Source organism: Caloenas nicobarica, chromosome Z (assembly GCF_036013445.1).
Source record: "Caloenas nicobarica isolate bCalNic1 chromosome Z, bCalNic1.hap1, whole genome shotgun sequence".
NCBI lineage: Eukaryota > Metazoa > Chordata > Aves > Columbiformes > Columbidae > Caloenas > Caloenas nicobarica.
In genome coordinates this window covers 60780567-60797421 of record NC_088284.1, presented here as the reverse complement: position 1 = coordinate 60797421, position 16855 = coordinate 60780567, and the positions used below count along the sequence as shown (strand labels likewise).

General features: G+C 40.0%; 1 protein-coding gene across 1 annotated transcript; it reads right to left on the bottom strand.

Moving 5' to 3' along the window:
- Positions 1-702: 702 nt before the first annotated feature.
- Positions 703-8800, bottom strand: LOC136002594 (monocarboxylate transporter 13-like). Its single transcript, XM_065657799.1, has 4 exons — positions 8599-8800; positions 4668-4811; positions 2740-3543; positions 703-929 (listed from the first exon to the last, which is right to left on the bottom strand). Exons 1-4 carry the CDS (start codon positions 8798-8800, stop codon positions 703-705), a joined length of 1377 nt encoding a protein of 458 aa, XP_065513871.1.
- Positions 8801-16855: the final 8055 nt, after the last annotated feature.

Below are 16855 nucleotides of genomic sequence, written 5' to 3'. Positions count from 1 at the left end.
AGACATTTGCTATTTTTAATAAAGGACTGCATTAGGAATTCTTACTTGGTTTGAGCCCACTGTAGCCTTAGGTCTTCCTCTATTGTTCATCAATCCTTTCCCATTTTATGTGTGTATATTTTGCTTTTTATTTCTGATATTTAGGCCTGCACTTGTTTCTACTGAATTGCATTATTCCTGTAACTTCCCCATTTATCAGGTTTATTTATTTATCAGATTCCAGCCCTGCTCTGTAGAGTACTTGCAAATGCTTTAGCTCAAAACTATGTTCATTTACTCTTGCTTTCACATCCAACTTGTTTGATGAAACTACTGAACACTACATCCCCAAGCTAAATATCTGTGATCTGATGGCTCTTCCTATACGATAGTGATGGCTGCAGCCTGTATTTGGGGAGAGGGTTTCTATCCACTGCACACACACTTTGAGGTAATTTCATTTAGACCATCATTTCCCTCGTTCACTTATCACAGCCCTATGGGACTGTGTTGAAGACTTGTATAGTCAAAATGCAACTTCGACATCAAAATAATATGATAATGGTTGCTGGTGTGATTTGCTTGTAAATTAATGACTTTCTTCCTCAGTTTCAAACATTGTTATCCAAAACTTCCATCATTTTATAAAACCTAGTAATATTGAGTTTGGAGAAAATAAAACACTTCCATATATCCTGAAATGCTGTAAGATGTCCGATGTAGTCACACCACTGCATCATGTTCTCGATACCTACTGTTTTGAAGTTTCAGGAGATGGAGGGAAGGGTAGGGTAACGTTGACTTTTCAGGTTTAGCATTAGTCTGTCTTCCTCTTTCTTTTCTCTGTTGAAATTGATCTAAAGTAACTAAAAATCCAGCTGACAGGACAAGAGTGGCTCCTGCCATGTAGAAGCCTGCTCTGTAATCTCCAGCCATGTCCACGATCAGACCTGGAGAGAAAGAAATGATAGCAATGTGACTGATAGAAACAGGCTAATGTCAAATAGCTCAGCAGCATGAACGTATCTTCTCATAAAGGGAGTATGCTGGCTACATACCTGTCCTGCAGCTTTCTACATCATGAATGTGTGGGAACATCACCCCATTAGGGCATTTTAAAATTTGAAACACAAGTCACATCTCATTTATTTTGCATATGTAAATTGCTGGTAAAACACAATACTGTACAGCTTGAAGCACTTTCTAACCTAAAACATAGGAGACAATCCAGGTCATGGCAGAGAAAAAAAAAAAAAAAATCATACAGCTTTGTATGCAAGTAGCCCCATGTCCTGTGATGGCATCAGTTGCTGTACTTTGTACCATAACTGTACAGCAGGAGTTTAAAAAGGGAAAGGAGTGGCCTCTGCTGTAGACACAGTTGGAGAGGTTGCCTGCAGTGTTATGGGCTTTCCTCTTCATTTTATAGAGTCACAGATGTTAACAAAAGACCCTGGGTTTTAAGCAACTCTAAGCCAACCAAAATACCTAATGCCATCATGTACAGTACTGAAGAGACAGTATTATAGTATTAATAGTAGTACTGCAGCAGTATATGTGGTAGTATCAGCTGCTCTGTGGGTAAGACAGCAGGTTCATTGGTGGGCTGATGAAGGCTGCCAGCGTGGTCTCCCATTAGAAATTTTGTCCACATTTATTGTACTCCCAAGCCGTTGTTCCAATTTAACATCAGGCCTGTTGGGCAACAGAATTCTGAATACAAATCTTTTAGATTTTACTCTTAAAGGAGGAGAGGAGAGCTTAAGAAGCACTTAGGGTTCCTTCTTCTTCTGTACCTTCCTTTTAGTTTTCTATTTATATACAGAGAGGCCACACTGATCCCTGGGTAATCAGTATTAGTGACCAGCCACTATATAAATGTTTTGTTATCTTCTTGGTTTCAGATCTTCCCAATATACTTTTGATACTATTCTGCCTCAAATTCTCTACAAACCTTCCCGTTTCCTATATTTTCAAAAGTGAATTAAAATATTCCAGTATTTAGTCTGACCCATTTGCAACCTATTAGTGGTGTCATTACCACTAAAGTCACTGTAGTGCATGAGCAGTGGTCTTTGGATGAGTGTCATGTCACTTTCTAAAGACCCTCCAGCTCACAGCTTGTTTGTCTTGCATTTTTCCAAGATGACTTTGTCTCATTTCCAACCCATAAATCCATGTGCTGACTCACTGTCTGCTCTCTCTTCCCACTGTATTTATGTGCTGCCTTCCACATTTATTATATTGGTTAGCTCAAATGCTGTCTGCAAACAGCAGGCATTTCTGCAAATATTTCTTCGAGGTTCACATATCCTAATGTTTCAAGCTGTTCAATTTGACCTTCTGTAGAAACCCTCCCAACAATACCAGCATTTATGCAACATCACTAGTTCTCAGATTTCAGTTCCATCTCTGAATGTATGGATCTGCTGCTTGTCCCAAAGGTATGCTTGCATAGCAAGACAGTAGAAGTCCATCAGGTGGGATTCAGGAAACAGGAGCAGCATTATGAAAAACGCTGACATTCTTCCCTGCTTTTGTACTGAACAAGTATCTCTAAAATCTCAGAGAAGAGAGGCAGCAAGATATTAATATTTTGGAGATAAAGTAAACTGACTCTTTGTTTTTATACACTTATTGGACTGGATACCTCTGAGCTAAAAGAGCAGGATATTTGGGTCCAGATAGAGATTTTTTTAGTTTGGATTACCATTCTGCTTTCTTGTTAACTGCATTTGGCAGAGTACCATCTTAACTTACCCGCAAGAGGAGGCCCCACGAAACCTCCAGTGCTTCGAATGAGCATGAAAAGTCCTAAAGCACTGTCAAAATCTGGCATGCCTACAACATCTGCTAGGACTGTAATGTGAACAGCGACTGTCGTGCCAAAGAAGAATCCATAGAAGCCAGTGAATATTGCCAAGGACAAGTAATTGTTAGCTAGTGGCAACAGCATCAAGGAACTGCTGATGAGTGTAATTGTCATTGTCAGCAAATGGACAGTTTTGGTAATGTGGAGGTTGGCGTACCAGCCACATAGCAGTCTGCCTGCGAAGTCCACCGTAGCCAAAATGGATAGGAGGGATGCAGTCCACGATTCATCAATTCCCAGGCTGTAGCTAAGTGGAACTAAAAATAACGGGGGAACAAAAAAACTCATAGCAGCTAATATGCCAAAAATGGCATAAAGTACAAACTCCGGTTGCCTCACAAGCATCCAGTTGAAGGTTTTGTGTATGATGGGAGACTTATCTTCATCTGTCCTAGATGCACCATTGCCAGGTGGTGTCTCAGCTCTAGAATGTCTGGCCTCAAGGAGGCAGCTGCTTGCCAGGGGTCGCATCAGTATTCCACAGACACAAATGTTGAGTTGGATGCCACCTATGATCAAGAGGGCACCTTTCCATCCATATTGACTAATCAACCACTGGAAAAATGGCCCAAATGTGAATGCAAAGGCACATTCTCCAGCACTGGCAATAGCATTGGCCAAAGCTCTTTTCTTGGAGAAATAATGGCTAACAATGCTAATGGCTGGTGTCCATGAAAAGGAAATCCCAAGTCCTGAAAAATACCAATATAAATAGCACCAGTTAACCGCTACTGAGGTATTTTGTGAAGGTGGAAACTACAGCAGTTAGTGCTCCTACATTTGCAAAGTTAAAGACCAGTAAAAGAAAAATATTTTTGTTCCTAGCAGAAGCATGAGCTCCGCTGTACTATGTGTAAAAATATATTTGAGGCATAGGTTCTGTAAGAATAAATTGTATGTTCAAGCAAAAAAGCAGCAGTATGAAGTATACAGCAGTATATTCTCACTGTGGAAAAAGAGATCTGGTTTGACAAGTGTGCCAGTGGGTAAGAAATCACATGGCCCTGTGGCTCGAACTAGACAGACCTCAGAGTGTCCACACTGTCCTAATTAAGGCTGGTCCTAGATTAGATCACCAGGTTAAGCTGAGCTGTGTTCAGGCTAGAATGTGAGGGAGGATGTGAAGGAAGCTGGTGTATTAACCTCTACTTGCTCTCCATTTTATTTCTTGACTGCTTTGAGCAGGCTTTAAACCTGCTCTAACTTATGGTGATTTTAATGGCTCCCTAGAAACTATCTGGCAGCCGAGGACTGCTAGAGGGCTCAAATTCCAGACATTTTCTCAGGCATCCAGCATGGAACTGGGAATGGTTTTCTTTATTCCCTGCCAGCTTCTCTTCTTGTTCCAGGAAAATCTGCTAGCTGTTGGAGACAACTTTCTGGACTGTTTTCACCTGGAGTAAAGCAAAGGACTGGAATCAACTGAAATCCTGGGCATGTGTTCAAAATGTAAGATTATTTGATAGAAAGTACAAAATTTGGAATTTCTATATCTTTGTCTTTCAGCGCCCTTTAGGTTCTTTAAACCTTCACAGACCTATTGGATCTGAATAAAAACACTTCTCATTTTCTGGTTGCATATCTTTTGCAGGTGAAAATTACTAATTATTCACCTTCCTTGTCATTGCAGGTTTCTAGCACAAATTCTTACTTCCTGAGTGAGACGTGGGGGAAATTACCTTTAAAGAGGGTTGCTGGCTCTACTTGATCATAAAATCAAAATAGAAATCAGATTTTAAAACTCCTACCATTAGCACACTCAAATAAGGGCTCTGAGTTGCTGGTGAAAGAAATCCATAAAGCCAAAAAGTCATACCCTGTAGGAAGCCAGTCGTTGCATACATCCAGACCATGTTGAGTCCAAAAAATCCCAGTGCCATTCCTGAAAAAGCCAGGAGTCCTCCAGTGACCACAACTGCCCGATGGGTGTATCGTACACACAGTGAGCTGGCAACAGGGGCTGGATCAGTGGCAAAATAGGAGAAAGATAAATAAGTTAGGAACATTAAGCTGATCAACATGAGCAAAGAATCAAATAAAGCATTTGGAGGAGAAATACCATTATAATGCTTGTCTCAGCCTGAATTCTGCTGGATGGGGCAGGGGACATCAATCAAGATTTTAAAATTGATCTTTGCTAATAAGGAAATGACTGTCCCTGCAGCACAGATTTTAAAATATATTAAAAATACGTGGACTTTTTAAAATGGAAAGAGCATTTCAGTGCTTTCCTTCTGGAACAGCTCTACTGAATTTCATATAAGGATACAACTAGCGACGTGACAGAAAGCCATGTAGCCTTTTATCAGAAAGTGAAACCCCTGCCACAGATTCTCTAGGTTACTCTATGAAAACTGTATTTTTGAGAGTGTATTTCTCATATGGCTGGCATGAAAACTTTCTGGAGAAAACTAATGTTTATCTTCTAGAGCTTTGCAGAATCATCAGTTCATGGAACTGCAAATGTTTCATAAAGGACCAAAATCAGAGGTTTATTTTGAGGTAGTATTTTTCCAGGAATTTGCCGTTCCTTTCTTAAATTTTTATTTCAGTGCTATAGTTTCTCTCAGCAGACTGCAGGAACTCTTCAACACATGAGGACAAAGTTGCACCAGGTACAGGGCCAACTTGGTGCAGCTGTTCCAAAATCCAAAGCACTGATCACTGTCTGGAAGCACCTGACATGTTAGCAATATTTTTGCTTAATTAAGGATCAGTTTACACTGTCTGGCTGTTTTTCCATCAGCATCACAGGGCTAAGATCAAGGCCGCACCTATCAAGGAAAGGCATTCTCTGTTCTGTGGGGTTAGTTTCCAAGTCAGTATAGCATATTTTTTAGAAGAACCAAGGCCACTAGAGGGATCCCAAGTAACACCTGACACCACTAGTCCTCGGTAGGGTTTCGATGTAAGCAAGGAGTCAGCTCCCTACAATTTACTGATATTCTGGAAACTGGAGTTCGGGGATAAACCAAAACTTGTTTAACGAGGACCGTGTTTATAAACTGAAATAAGTAGGGGGACAATGAAGCGACGGCAGTCAGCAAGGGAGGTTTTACAGTAGTTTGTAGGGGCAGGCTGTTGTACGTTCACCTGCGTCAAGTGAGATAAGAATGAAGAGAATTTGGTAGCTAGGACAAGCTAAATAAGCCAAGCAGATAGATACTAATGGCTGCAAAATCTACAGGACACACATTGTCTGACAGCAGGCAGCTGGCAGGAGTTATACCATCCGCAAATGTGCCATCAGCATTTACAGCAAAAATAAAATTATTTGATAAGCATGTAAAAATGATACTGGAATTCATTCATGGTCTGTAAGATGTAGTGGAAGGGATGAGACAAGATAAATCATACACAGCTGGAGAACCATACACATATGATGAACAAAAGAGCAGAAAAGTAGACTCAGGATAACAAGAGAGATCTGCGGAAGTACTTAAAGGTACAAGAAAGATTTGCACTTGGAGCAGCAATATTACCAAAAAGGATTTTTTTTTTTTTTTTTTAATAGAGAATGAGGAGAAGAAATAGGCAGAAATTGAGCCTGGCATAGCAGGAGGAAGAAAGAAGCTAGCCACAGAACTGGAAATGCAGAAGATATCTAGGGTCCAGAGTCTGAAAGGATAAAGGGCAATACACAGAAAACTTACAAACAATGTAAAGGCATGCCAATCACAGTGCAAAGAGAAAGATGATGAGACATATATGTCAGTACCAAGAGAAGGCCTATATATATGATGAGAAGAATCCTTGCTATGGCAAACTGAACAGCCTGTTGCAGGTGCAAACCGCAAAAGTAGAAGCACGTGCTCTCCCTCCACAGAAGACACAGAGCTGCTGTTGAAAAGATACAAATGGGAAAAATTAATAATTCACTGATCATCTTTCATACTGAGCCAAATGACACTGGAGGTTTCCCAGAGGAACACATTAAGAAAGACTAAGCCAGGCCAGCAAAGATGGTCAAAGAACTGGAGGCTCAGATGATCTTCAGCAGAAAGTCTTCTTGTCCCTATAAATGAAGCAAAGGCAGGAGAAGATAAGGAAACTTATCTTGTGACCCGACACTTTATGAGCTGATATACAGAATGGCTTGGGAATGTTTGGCCATCAAGCTGTATTCACTGAAAGAAGATTATTTTCATAAGATTTCAAAGGATGAAAAACAATTTCTGCTGAAAATTATAGCTGCCTTCTTTCAAGTAGGCCAGTCTCACACCCAGCTAGGCAAATACCATTTTGCTGGTTTATACTTGGTACTATTATTTAATATGCTCTAACCTTAATACATTCCTATATAATGTAAATATATATTAAAAAAACATCTAACACGCAACTTTGAGTTCTTTTATGCTATGTTGGCTTTTTTTTCTCATGAAGTACATGTCTATGAATGACAAAATAGTATCACAATAGGCCAGTGATAAGTCGAACTTGTAAACCAAATTGATAGATTCCCACGTATTCATTTCTGTAGTCTATAAAGTAGGTGGAAAAGCAGGTTTTTCATTGATTTTCAGTTAATTATTTCTGTCAGAATGAAACAAGCCCTAATACTGCAAATCAAGCATCAAGGATAGCAGTTTATGGAAATTACAAAATCTTTTCAACACATGACTTAGGTTATCTTTTTAGTTTGACTTTGAATTACAGTTCTGTTCTGCTGAACACATTTTCAAAGAAAGATCAGTTGCTTATGACCTTTGGAAGCACTGCAATTATGAACACGGATAGGTGTGGACTGAGTAGGATGCATGCAATTCTATAGTGTCTATGCTATGATATGTTAGCACAAACAAAATTATGATAACATTTATTATGTAAGCATACTTACCTATTGCAACTATATTTCTATATGGGAATATGCAGAGTGGAATTCACAAATCCTCCACAGTTCCTACCTGCATATTTAGAATCCTCACCTTAATGGTGAAGGATCATCCAGTTTACAAGGGCATGAAGGACTCTGTGAACAACTAAGTTAAGAGTCAAATGCAGTATGTTTGATATTTTTCCCTCCTTCGTTTGGTGAGAAGTGGTATTTGACCTGATCCCACAGCACATTGCTTTTGACTGGGATAGTTTATTCTCTCTTTGCTTGCATGTCCTTTTCTTCCTTATGTTCTCTATGAGTGAACTATTTTTTTTTTCTTTTTAACTTGGTGAGTCTTCTGTTAGATCAATGGCTTGGAATCATTCTAAGGAGGGAAAGAAGAGCCAGAACTGGCAACACATGGAAGGAAGGGGGATCTTGGTGAAGAGAAAAATAAGAAGTGGGGGGAAAGCAGGACTGAGAGTCACCATTTTGGTAGCAGATGGCTTATCTGCTAGGCAGGGTCACAGACTTTATGTCTTAAAGTACTTTGAAAAAGTGACAGTCACCATGAGATCAGTGAACTTGCACAAACTGTTTTAAGAGTTTGATCCAACAAGCTCTGCAGTTCTTAGGATTATCTCCAATGAATTTGATTCAAAACTTGTAAGAAAATTGAATCATGTGTCTAGGCACATGAAGTTCTTTAAGGTGACCAGACTCCTGTATATGTACGGAGTCTTCATTAAACCATTCCATGTCTGAGGTATGGGTACATTTTTATGAGAGGAAGCAAATACCAGCCTTCTGTAGAGAGAGTAGTATTGTCCTTCCATGTTTTCATTTTGTGTGTTTTTTTAAGAAAGCTCTTCAAAATTTCTTGAGTAGTTAAGACATTAAAATAAAGTGCTAGAGGAGCACTTCTACCTACCTCCTAAATGAAAGATGGCAATAGTCACAGATGTGATCCAAGAAGTGGTGCTTGCAAGTTCATCAAAGTGCTGCTGAATTTCAACAAAGAAAAGACCAAAAGTCTTGAGGACAGCAGCAGTGAGGCCCATCACCATGAAGGCTGACACTACCACAACCCATCCATAGCCACCATCTGGTGGATTGCTGTCTTTGGCCTGCATCCTTTCTAGTTCTTGGATCTTCTCTCAATTTTTTTTTTCTGCGGTAGTAGTGATAGTGGTGAGGATTTTTAACAGATCTGCAAATTAGTAGAAGGCCCAGTGTTAAAGAAATTAATTAACAGATTCTAGGAATGGCTTACACATGTCATTACCAAGTGAAAATACAATACACATTTCAGTGGTTCAACTGAAAATATTACCTGGGAAACAGATGCCCCAGGAGATAGAAGGCAGAGTGGAAAGTAAAATAAAGAAAGGAAAAAAATGAAGAAAGGAAAAATATTCAGGAGGAGGGCAGAAAAAAGACGCATGCAAAAGTGAAAATAAGAGAGAAAACAATGGGAAAAGAGATGAAGCAGACACTGAGATTTTCAAAGACAGGCCCAGGATCCTACCCATTCCAGTAACTTCAAGAAACTTATTCCACGCACTTTTCAAACGAATACATTATAGTAAACAACTAGAAAATTAAATGCCTGACAGGATAGCATTCTTTCTAATGTTCAATGGGCATTGAAATTAATTTCACAAACTTCAAAGCCATCAAGGCAGTTGTTTGTATCCATCAGCCTCTCCTCATAATTGTGTGCGTAGATAACGCATAATTATATTTGCTAAGTTACTCCTATGAGTAGTATCACTAGTGTGACAGACTAAGAGGTAGGAAAACCAAAGATTCCTAATCTTAAAAGGGCAGGACGTCTGTCAGTTTCAATCTTCTGGGTATCCATGTAATTGGAAATAAAAGCTACTTCACTGATCTGGAAGTCTGAACCTAGTGGACTTTCCAATCCTGAAATGGCATCCTCTCAGAGAAGGATTGCACCTTTCATTTGTTAAATACAAAAAGTACACTTAAAACAAAAAAAACCTGAAGGTGAAGGTACTGACTATGGTATCCTCTCAACCTTGATACTGTCTATTTAACCACTGCATAAGTTCCAGGAATACAGCAAACCTGGTTTTTTTCTGGTTGTCCTTTGTCTCTAAAATCCCATGTGAAGTGACAACTTTGACTAAAGAGTGGGAATGTATAAAATACTAACTCTTGCTGTTGTTGTAAGCAACACTCTATAACCATGACAATAATTTCTTAGTAATTCCAGTGGCAATAGGTCTTCTCCCTATGTACACAGGATGTGCACAATCTCAAAAATGGTATTCAGCATGAATTTGCGTGTTACTCTGGTCTCTCAGGAATATATTAGGGAACCAGTATTAGATATGGTACTGGGTGTCCGAATACTCTCTGCACACCATGAAACTTTGAAGCTCCCTGCCACATAATAGTATGGATATTAAAATGTAAATATTAGATAAGTCTGTGCTGTATGAAACTATTGAAGATTACCAAATGCTTAAAAATGGCCCCTGGATCAGGAAGTCTCCAAACTGCAAGTAGTCAGAAACTGGAAAGTATCACTTCATGCTTAGTCTATTCTTAAACATCCCCTTTTAGCCTGAACCAATATAGCCAGTTTTACAGTGTAAGTTGCAATAAACACTGTGTAAGAATTTTAGGGTCATCAACACTTGAGCATTTATAAACATTAATGACTCCAGCACCGCAAAGCAAAAGGCACATGCTTCCTTTTGAAGGCATCTTAACAGGCAAGCACATCTTATCAAATGCATAACTGAAGAGGCATACTTCCCCTTAGAAGTTTTGTGACAAACTTGGAGTAATCACACAGTGTACGGGGGACATAGTATCTGGCTGCTGGAGGGAAACATTCCTACTTTTTTCTTGTTTCTTCATGGACACTAAATTGTGAGTCAGCATGTTGTACTAAATGTAAGAGACAAAAAGAGACATGGCACGGGAACCAGTTTTGTTCTAAGAGGAAGAATGTGAGCTAAAGATAGCTAAAGACGGACTGTGCTTATGTTTATCTTCCCTGTGTGCAGCTGGGAAAGATGAGGGTTGAGGGAATCCATACTACTAGAAGCCATCCAGTACGAAGCAGCAGTCACTAGTTCTGTGATTTGCCCCACGGAGGTACGTGATGTCAGGAGGACCTAAAACACTGCAGCAGGGTGGGGGAAAGAAGCTGTCAGAGTCTTGTAGGGATCAGAAGCAAAATCATTCTGCTGTTATGTGTCTGGCTCAAACTTTGGACTAACATGTGGCACTGGATGCATTGCATGACAGACATAGCTAGACAGATTAATCAGTTGCACAAGGTCTCAGATAATGTGCTGAAAACCTTAGAATTCAGCCACAAGAGAGGGCGAAATGCCTTGTGGTTGAGGTCTGTATGAAGGAATCTGGTTTTCATTCCCACAGCTTCTGGCTGACCTTAACCAAGTTTTTTTGATCTTGCTGTACTACTGTTCTCTCAGTTGTGAAATGCAGCCAATACTTCTAGAGATCATTAATTTTGTGAGGTTGAAAACCTTAATACTTGTATTAGTGCTCACATATTATAAAAAAAATACAGAATCTAGGTAAAGCTGTAGCCATGTCTTCTTACATTGTTGGGCTCAAACGGCATGGCCATAATACAGGATACAACATTCAGGCTAGACGAGCCTGTCTAGGCAGAGTGATACTGATGTTACTGCATTCTGCATGGACATGCCTGGGCAAGCGATTATGGTTTCTACCACAAGACAGACAGAAAAAATTCTACTTAAAAGGCAGCACCCAGACTAAACATAGGCATGCTAAAATCTTCTACTTCCTGACACCGCCCACCACCCTTCACCTTCATTAGGCAAACTCTGCCCTAGGAGTATATATCAGGCTCTGCTGCTCACAATACTTAAATAAACAGTCTTTTTCCTGACCACAAATACGTCTTTTATGTCACAGCTCAGAATTAAGCCTCCAGTCTCCTTTAATGACCCCAGTGTTATGTGCAACTCCAAAAAGAAATTACTATTTTGTTTGCATGATTAATTAATGTGGTAGTTATCTCCCAGAAGCCCTACAGATTTGAAGGTAGTACAGCTACATACTGTAGGGAATTGCTAGAATGCCTGAACACCGTAGAAGAAACCACAGATGTTGCAATGGATAGACATGTTTATTACTAAACCATGCTCTGCTTTCATCTCTCCTTCACTTGCAAGTGAAAGCTTACTACAAGCATATAATTGAGAAAAAACTAAGCTGAAAAAAACACCCAGGATTTCTTTTTGATCTTAGATATTGAGTAATGGTAAATGGTAAGGTTTTAATGTCTTTACTTTCTCCTCTTGCCACCGAAACTAACCTTTTAAGAGAAAGGAGGAAAAAAACTCCAGGGAAACTGCCCTTTCTGTTATGCTTGGCCACACACATGATCCCTCAAAGAATGTGAAGTCATGCCTGGAAGTACTGGGATTCTGCCTAGAATCCCACTGCCTCCAAGCTTTCCCATGGCATCAGGAATGGATGACCTGTGAGACAGGGGCTTCAATCAGGAAAGGATACAAGCTATCGTCTCTGTTTGGTGTGCATCAGCCTGTAGTATCATTCCTCTTATGGCAAAATTTGCCAGCAAGAACATGCAGGCAAAAGCACAACCCTTATCTTTGCAGCTGGATAGCTACAAAGGTGCCTTCTGTGGCACCTGGGGTGTTTCTCTGTTCATGCTTTACAAGTTCTCCAAGCTTTTATTCATGGCAATGATTCAGAAGGCTTATCAGACAATAATAGAATTAAATTATATAAAGCTGGTCTGTCTGCTTGCATTTTAGGGTGCCACATAAACTTGTAAAGACTGATACTTGTGTTACTTTGGTTATCTTGTGTTCCATTTTCTAATTTGCTTTTCACAGAAGAGCATATTAGTTTAATATATTCGCTGCGCATTGCAGAACAGCCTGCTGGTGGAATCAAGAAAAGACTGTTGTTGCCATGAATCCTTTTCGCCTTGTTTTCATGCTACTTGTACATAAAGCTCCCGAAATAACTGAATTCATTCTCTCTCAGAGGTGGGGTAGACTCCCTGTGAGTTGGTGATACTTAGAACTTTGCAGAAACTTGTTCTCCAAGAAGACAAAACAGGAGAGTACCAAGTCTTTACAGGCTTAGATGAAGAAACAGGACTTGTTAGTGGGGGTTTGGTTTGGGTTTCCAGTGCAAGAATGGTACTCTACCTTGGATTTGAAAAAGAAAAAGGAAAAAGGAAAAGGAAAAGGAAAAGGAAAAGGGAAAGATAAAAAGAGAAAGAAAAAGAGAAAAAAAGAGAAAGAAAAAGAGAAAGAGAAAAATAAGAAGAATAAGAGAAAAAGAAAAAGAAATAAAAAGAAAAAGAGAAAGAGAAAAAGAAAAAGAGAAATAAAAAGAAAAAGAGAAAGAGAAAAAAGATAAATAAAAAGAGAAAGAGAAAAAAGATAAATAAAAAGAGAAAGAGAAAAATAAAAAGAAAAAGAGAAAGAGAAAAATAAAAAGAAAAAGAGAAAAAGAAAAAGAGAAAAAGAGAAAGAAAAAGAGAAAAGGGGGAAAGAAAAAAGGAAAAGAGGAAGAAGAAGAAGAAGAAGAAGAGGAAGAAGAAGAAGAAAAGAACACACTTGATGTACATAAAGGCAAAACTACTTTTAGCAAAGGCTGATACTGGGAGAGAAGCATTAACTAGACTACATTTAAGTAGGAACTGGTTAGCAAAGCCAACTACATATAATTAAACCCAAAGTAGATCTTTAATAAATTGACAACAGATTAGCTAATAGAATCTTTTTTTAATTGTTGTATTAGAAAGAAGATAGAAAGAAACACAGAAATAAATTTTCATTTATGCTGAAACTTCCTTCATATGTGTGCCTTTGTACACAGACAGGCAACAGGTACTTATTATGTTTGTCACACTTCTAGTCTTCACTCTGCGTCTCTGCTGACGCTTTCATGTCACCACAGCTTCAAATACAACACAGCCGTGCTAGTTACTGCTCTTCAGACACAAATTCAAGAGGACCTCTTAATAAAATTCTCCTTTCTAACTTCATTAACGTCATTTTAGTAAGAGCCAGTCTAAACAATATGACCTATAACATAAGTTACTGACAAAGCTCATGAGGACAGACAAGAGGTGCTGAATGCCTGAGCAGCCAGTATGAAGTAACAAAAGTGTAGCATAAAGAAATTACCTTATTCAGGTAACCCAGGCTTTTATGGGATATGAAGCTCTTTCTTCACCTTCCAGTTTTACGTAAGTTCTTCAGTTCTGCTGTAAACCACTGGGTCATCTTACCTATTGTTCCTTGCGTGCACAGTCTATCTGAATAAATCAACTTGTCTCATTCAGGATGTGTAAGCTGCCAGATTTTATAAGAATCCCCTCCTCACCTCCCCAAAAGTCATTTGACTCCACCTACACTCAGAAAAACAAAGTTCTGTCTTGACTAGAGATCAGAGAATGCAAAATCAGGGATGGGGGGAGCGAACGAGACAAGGCAAATTTTATAACATATCTGCACAGTACTTGTACTAGACCTGGACTGCTGTCTGTAGTTTTTATTAAACTCAACTACTAGGCCAATCAGAAAGTTTGGGAGTGTCAGCTGACCTTAAACTCTCTGGTGTTTTGGGGCAGTTACTGTCAATGTTTGTTCAAATATGAAATTTATTTGTGGCTTCTCTGTGACTGTTCTGCTGGGCAGATATTGGCTACAGCTGAGCATCACATAGCCTGAAGCAACTATAGAGATGATGGGAAGCTTGAATATGCTCTCCAGGTCCTGAGCCTGCAACACGGATGGTCAGAACCTTTCACTCTATCAGAGCAGTCCCTTTGTTGTGTTGGTTTTTTTTTAAGGGCCCCCAATTCCTTATATACTGCTGGATCTCGTAAAGTTTCTATCCTTGAGCTTTCACTGCTAGTTTATTGTAATTGATTCTGTCTTTCCTAACAATTTACCTTGCACTAGGGGCTATTCCCTGCTATTGAAACAGATGAGGGGAGAGGGTGGGTTGTTGCAGTAGCTTGTCACTTTCTGTAATATTTTTATTTACGTGCTTGTGTGCTTAGTTTAGGACTTGATCAGTGATCTATGTAGTTGTGTGTGCTAAGGGGAAGTATGAACATACAGATCGGTCAGTTGACCTGCATAACTAAGAAACAGATATCTTTCATTTTTTTTGGCATTTTGAAGTGGGAAATCAGCAAGTTGGTGTGGTGACATTATAATTTTCTTCCACTGGGAGGATTCTCTAGGACTGCTTTGTAGTGCTGGAGAAGTCAAAAACATAGCTAAGAAAAATTATGGGGCAGCTTTTGAAGTGTATTTATTTAAGTGGGTACTGCTGACAGAAAAGTTGCTGCCATCCGTTCTTCACCTTCCTGCCACAATATGGGCATTTATGCAGTGAACCAGACTGGTGGACCGATCCAGCTGGGCAAAATAATATGCCAGGGCAGTTATTCAATTTGGAGAAATCGGTTGGGTGCCTTCACAATGCAGAAGGCAGAAAATGTGGACAGAAACAAAACTTGGCAGATGAGGGTGCTTAATCCAGAGGATAAATTCACATGGCAGTTATAGCACAATTAGTACATTCACACATCCTGTGAAGCTATGAGCCTGGAAGCTCTGCCTTATTGACAAGGAAACGCAGGTGACTTTGGTGGTGCCAATGAGGAATGACAACTGAATTGTGGGCTTACTTTAAGACAAAGTTTCAGAGTAACTTGCCAGCAGTGACACTGCTCACAGGCTAAAATACTATTTTCACAATTTTCTACTTAGTTTATTTCTTGTTTAGCATGTAAGCATTTTAGGACACACTGAAGAGAGCTTTCAGGTTTCCAATCCTACGTTGGAGAAAACAGCTTATTCCAGGTGGCAAGACAAGTCACCTGCTCAGATCTAGTTTGTCAGCTCAGCTGTCAGTAAGTCCAAGGGCTAGCTTTCACTTTAAGTGCTTGAGTAAGCACAAAATGTGTTCATAGGTAGACTGCTATATGAAATATTTGGTGTGAAGTGAAATGAGAATCTGCCTGGAACATCTGTACTTCAGAGAATAACGATGATTCATGATTAGGAAGAGATTATGCTTAAATTCTGCCCAATCACGTCATAAAGAATTATTTAACCATTCAGGAGTCATCCGTGTCTTGCCTTTTACTATTAGGCTTGTAGAACAAAACTGGCAATGCTTTAAACAGGGGCTGGCTTTACCGAAATGCCTTTTTCCTAATAATCTCGAAACTGATATAGTGACTGTGTCCTCTGCTGCTGTAAATGGTTTCAGCTACACTGATTTAAAAGTTATTTCCTCCCTTTCACCATCAGAGAATTTGTTCACTGATTTCTCAATTGGAATAGGGTTGCTTTTGAAGAAGATACAAGATATCTATTGGCTGTTTATTATTATTTTAGTACATGAGGGAAACAAGTCTCCGCAGTGTAATTCTTATTTAAATAAACTGCACAAATGTAAAAGGCCAGCCTGCCATAAATACACACAGAGCCTGGCAAAGTCTCCTAGCAGTCAGCTGTGCTCAGGTGGAAGGACAGACAGCTCATGAACATGAGCCAACAGTGCCCTGGCAGCCAAGAGGGACAACCATGTCCTGGGTGCATCCAGCACAGCATTGCCAGCCGGGCGAGGGAGGTGATTGTCCCGCTCTGCTCTGCACTGGTGCGGCCTCACCTGGAGCACTGTGTGCAGTTCTGGGCACCACAGGATAAAAAGGATATAAAGCTGCTGGAGAGTGTCCAGAAGAGAGTTGCGAAGTTGGTGAAGGGTTTGGAGGGGAAGCTGTATGAGGAGCAGCTAAAGTCACTTGGTTTGTTCAGCCTGGAGGAGACTGCGGGGAGACCTCATGGGGCTCCAGCTTCCTCACAACGGGAGGAGGAGGGGCAGGCACCAAACTCTTCTCTTTAGTGACCAATGGACAGAACGCAAGGGAATGGCAGGAAGATGTGCTAGGGGAGGTTTAAGTTGGACATTAGGAAAAGGTTCTTCACCCAGAGGGTGCTGGAGCACTGGAACAGGCTCCCCAGGGAGGTGTCACAGCCCCAAGCCTGACAGTGTTCAAGAAGAGACTGGACAACACCCTCAGACACATGGTGTGAGTTTTGGGATTGTCCTATGCAGGGACAGCAGTTGGACTCAATGACCCTTGT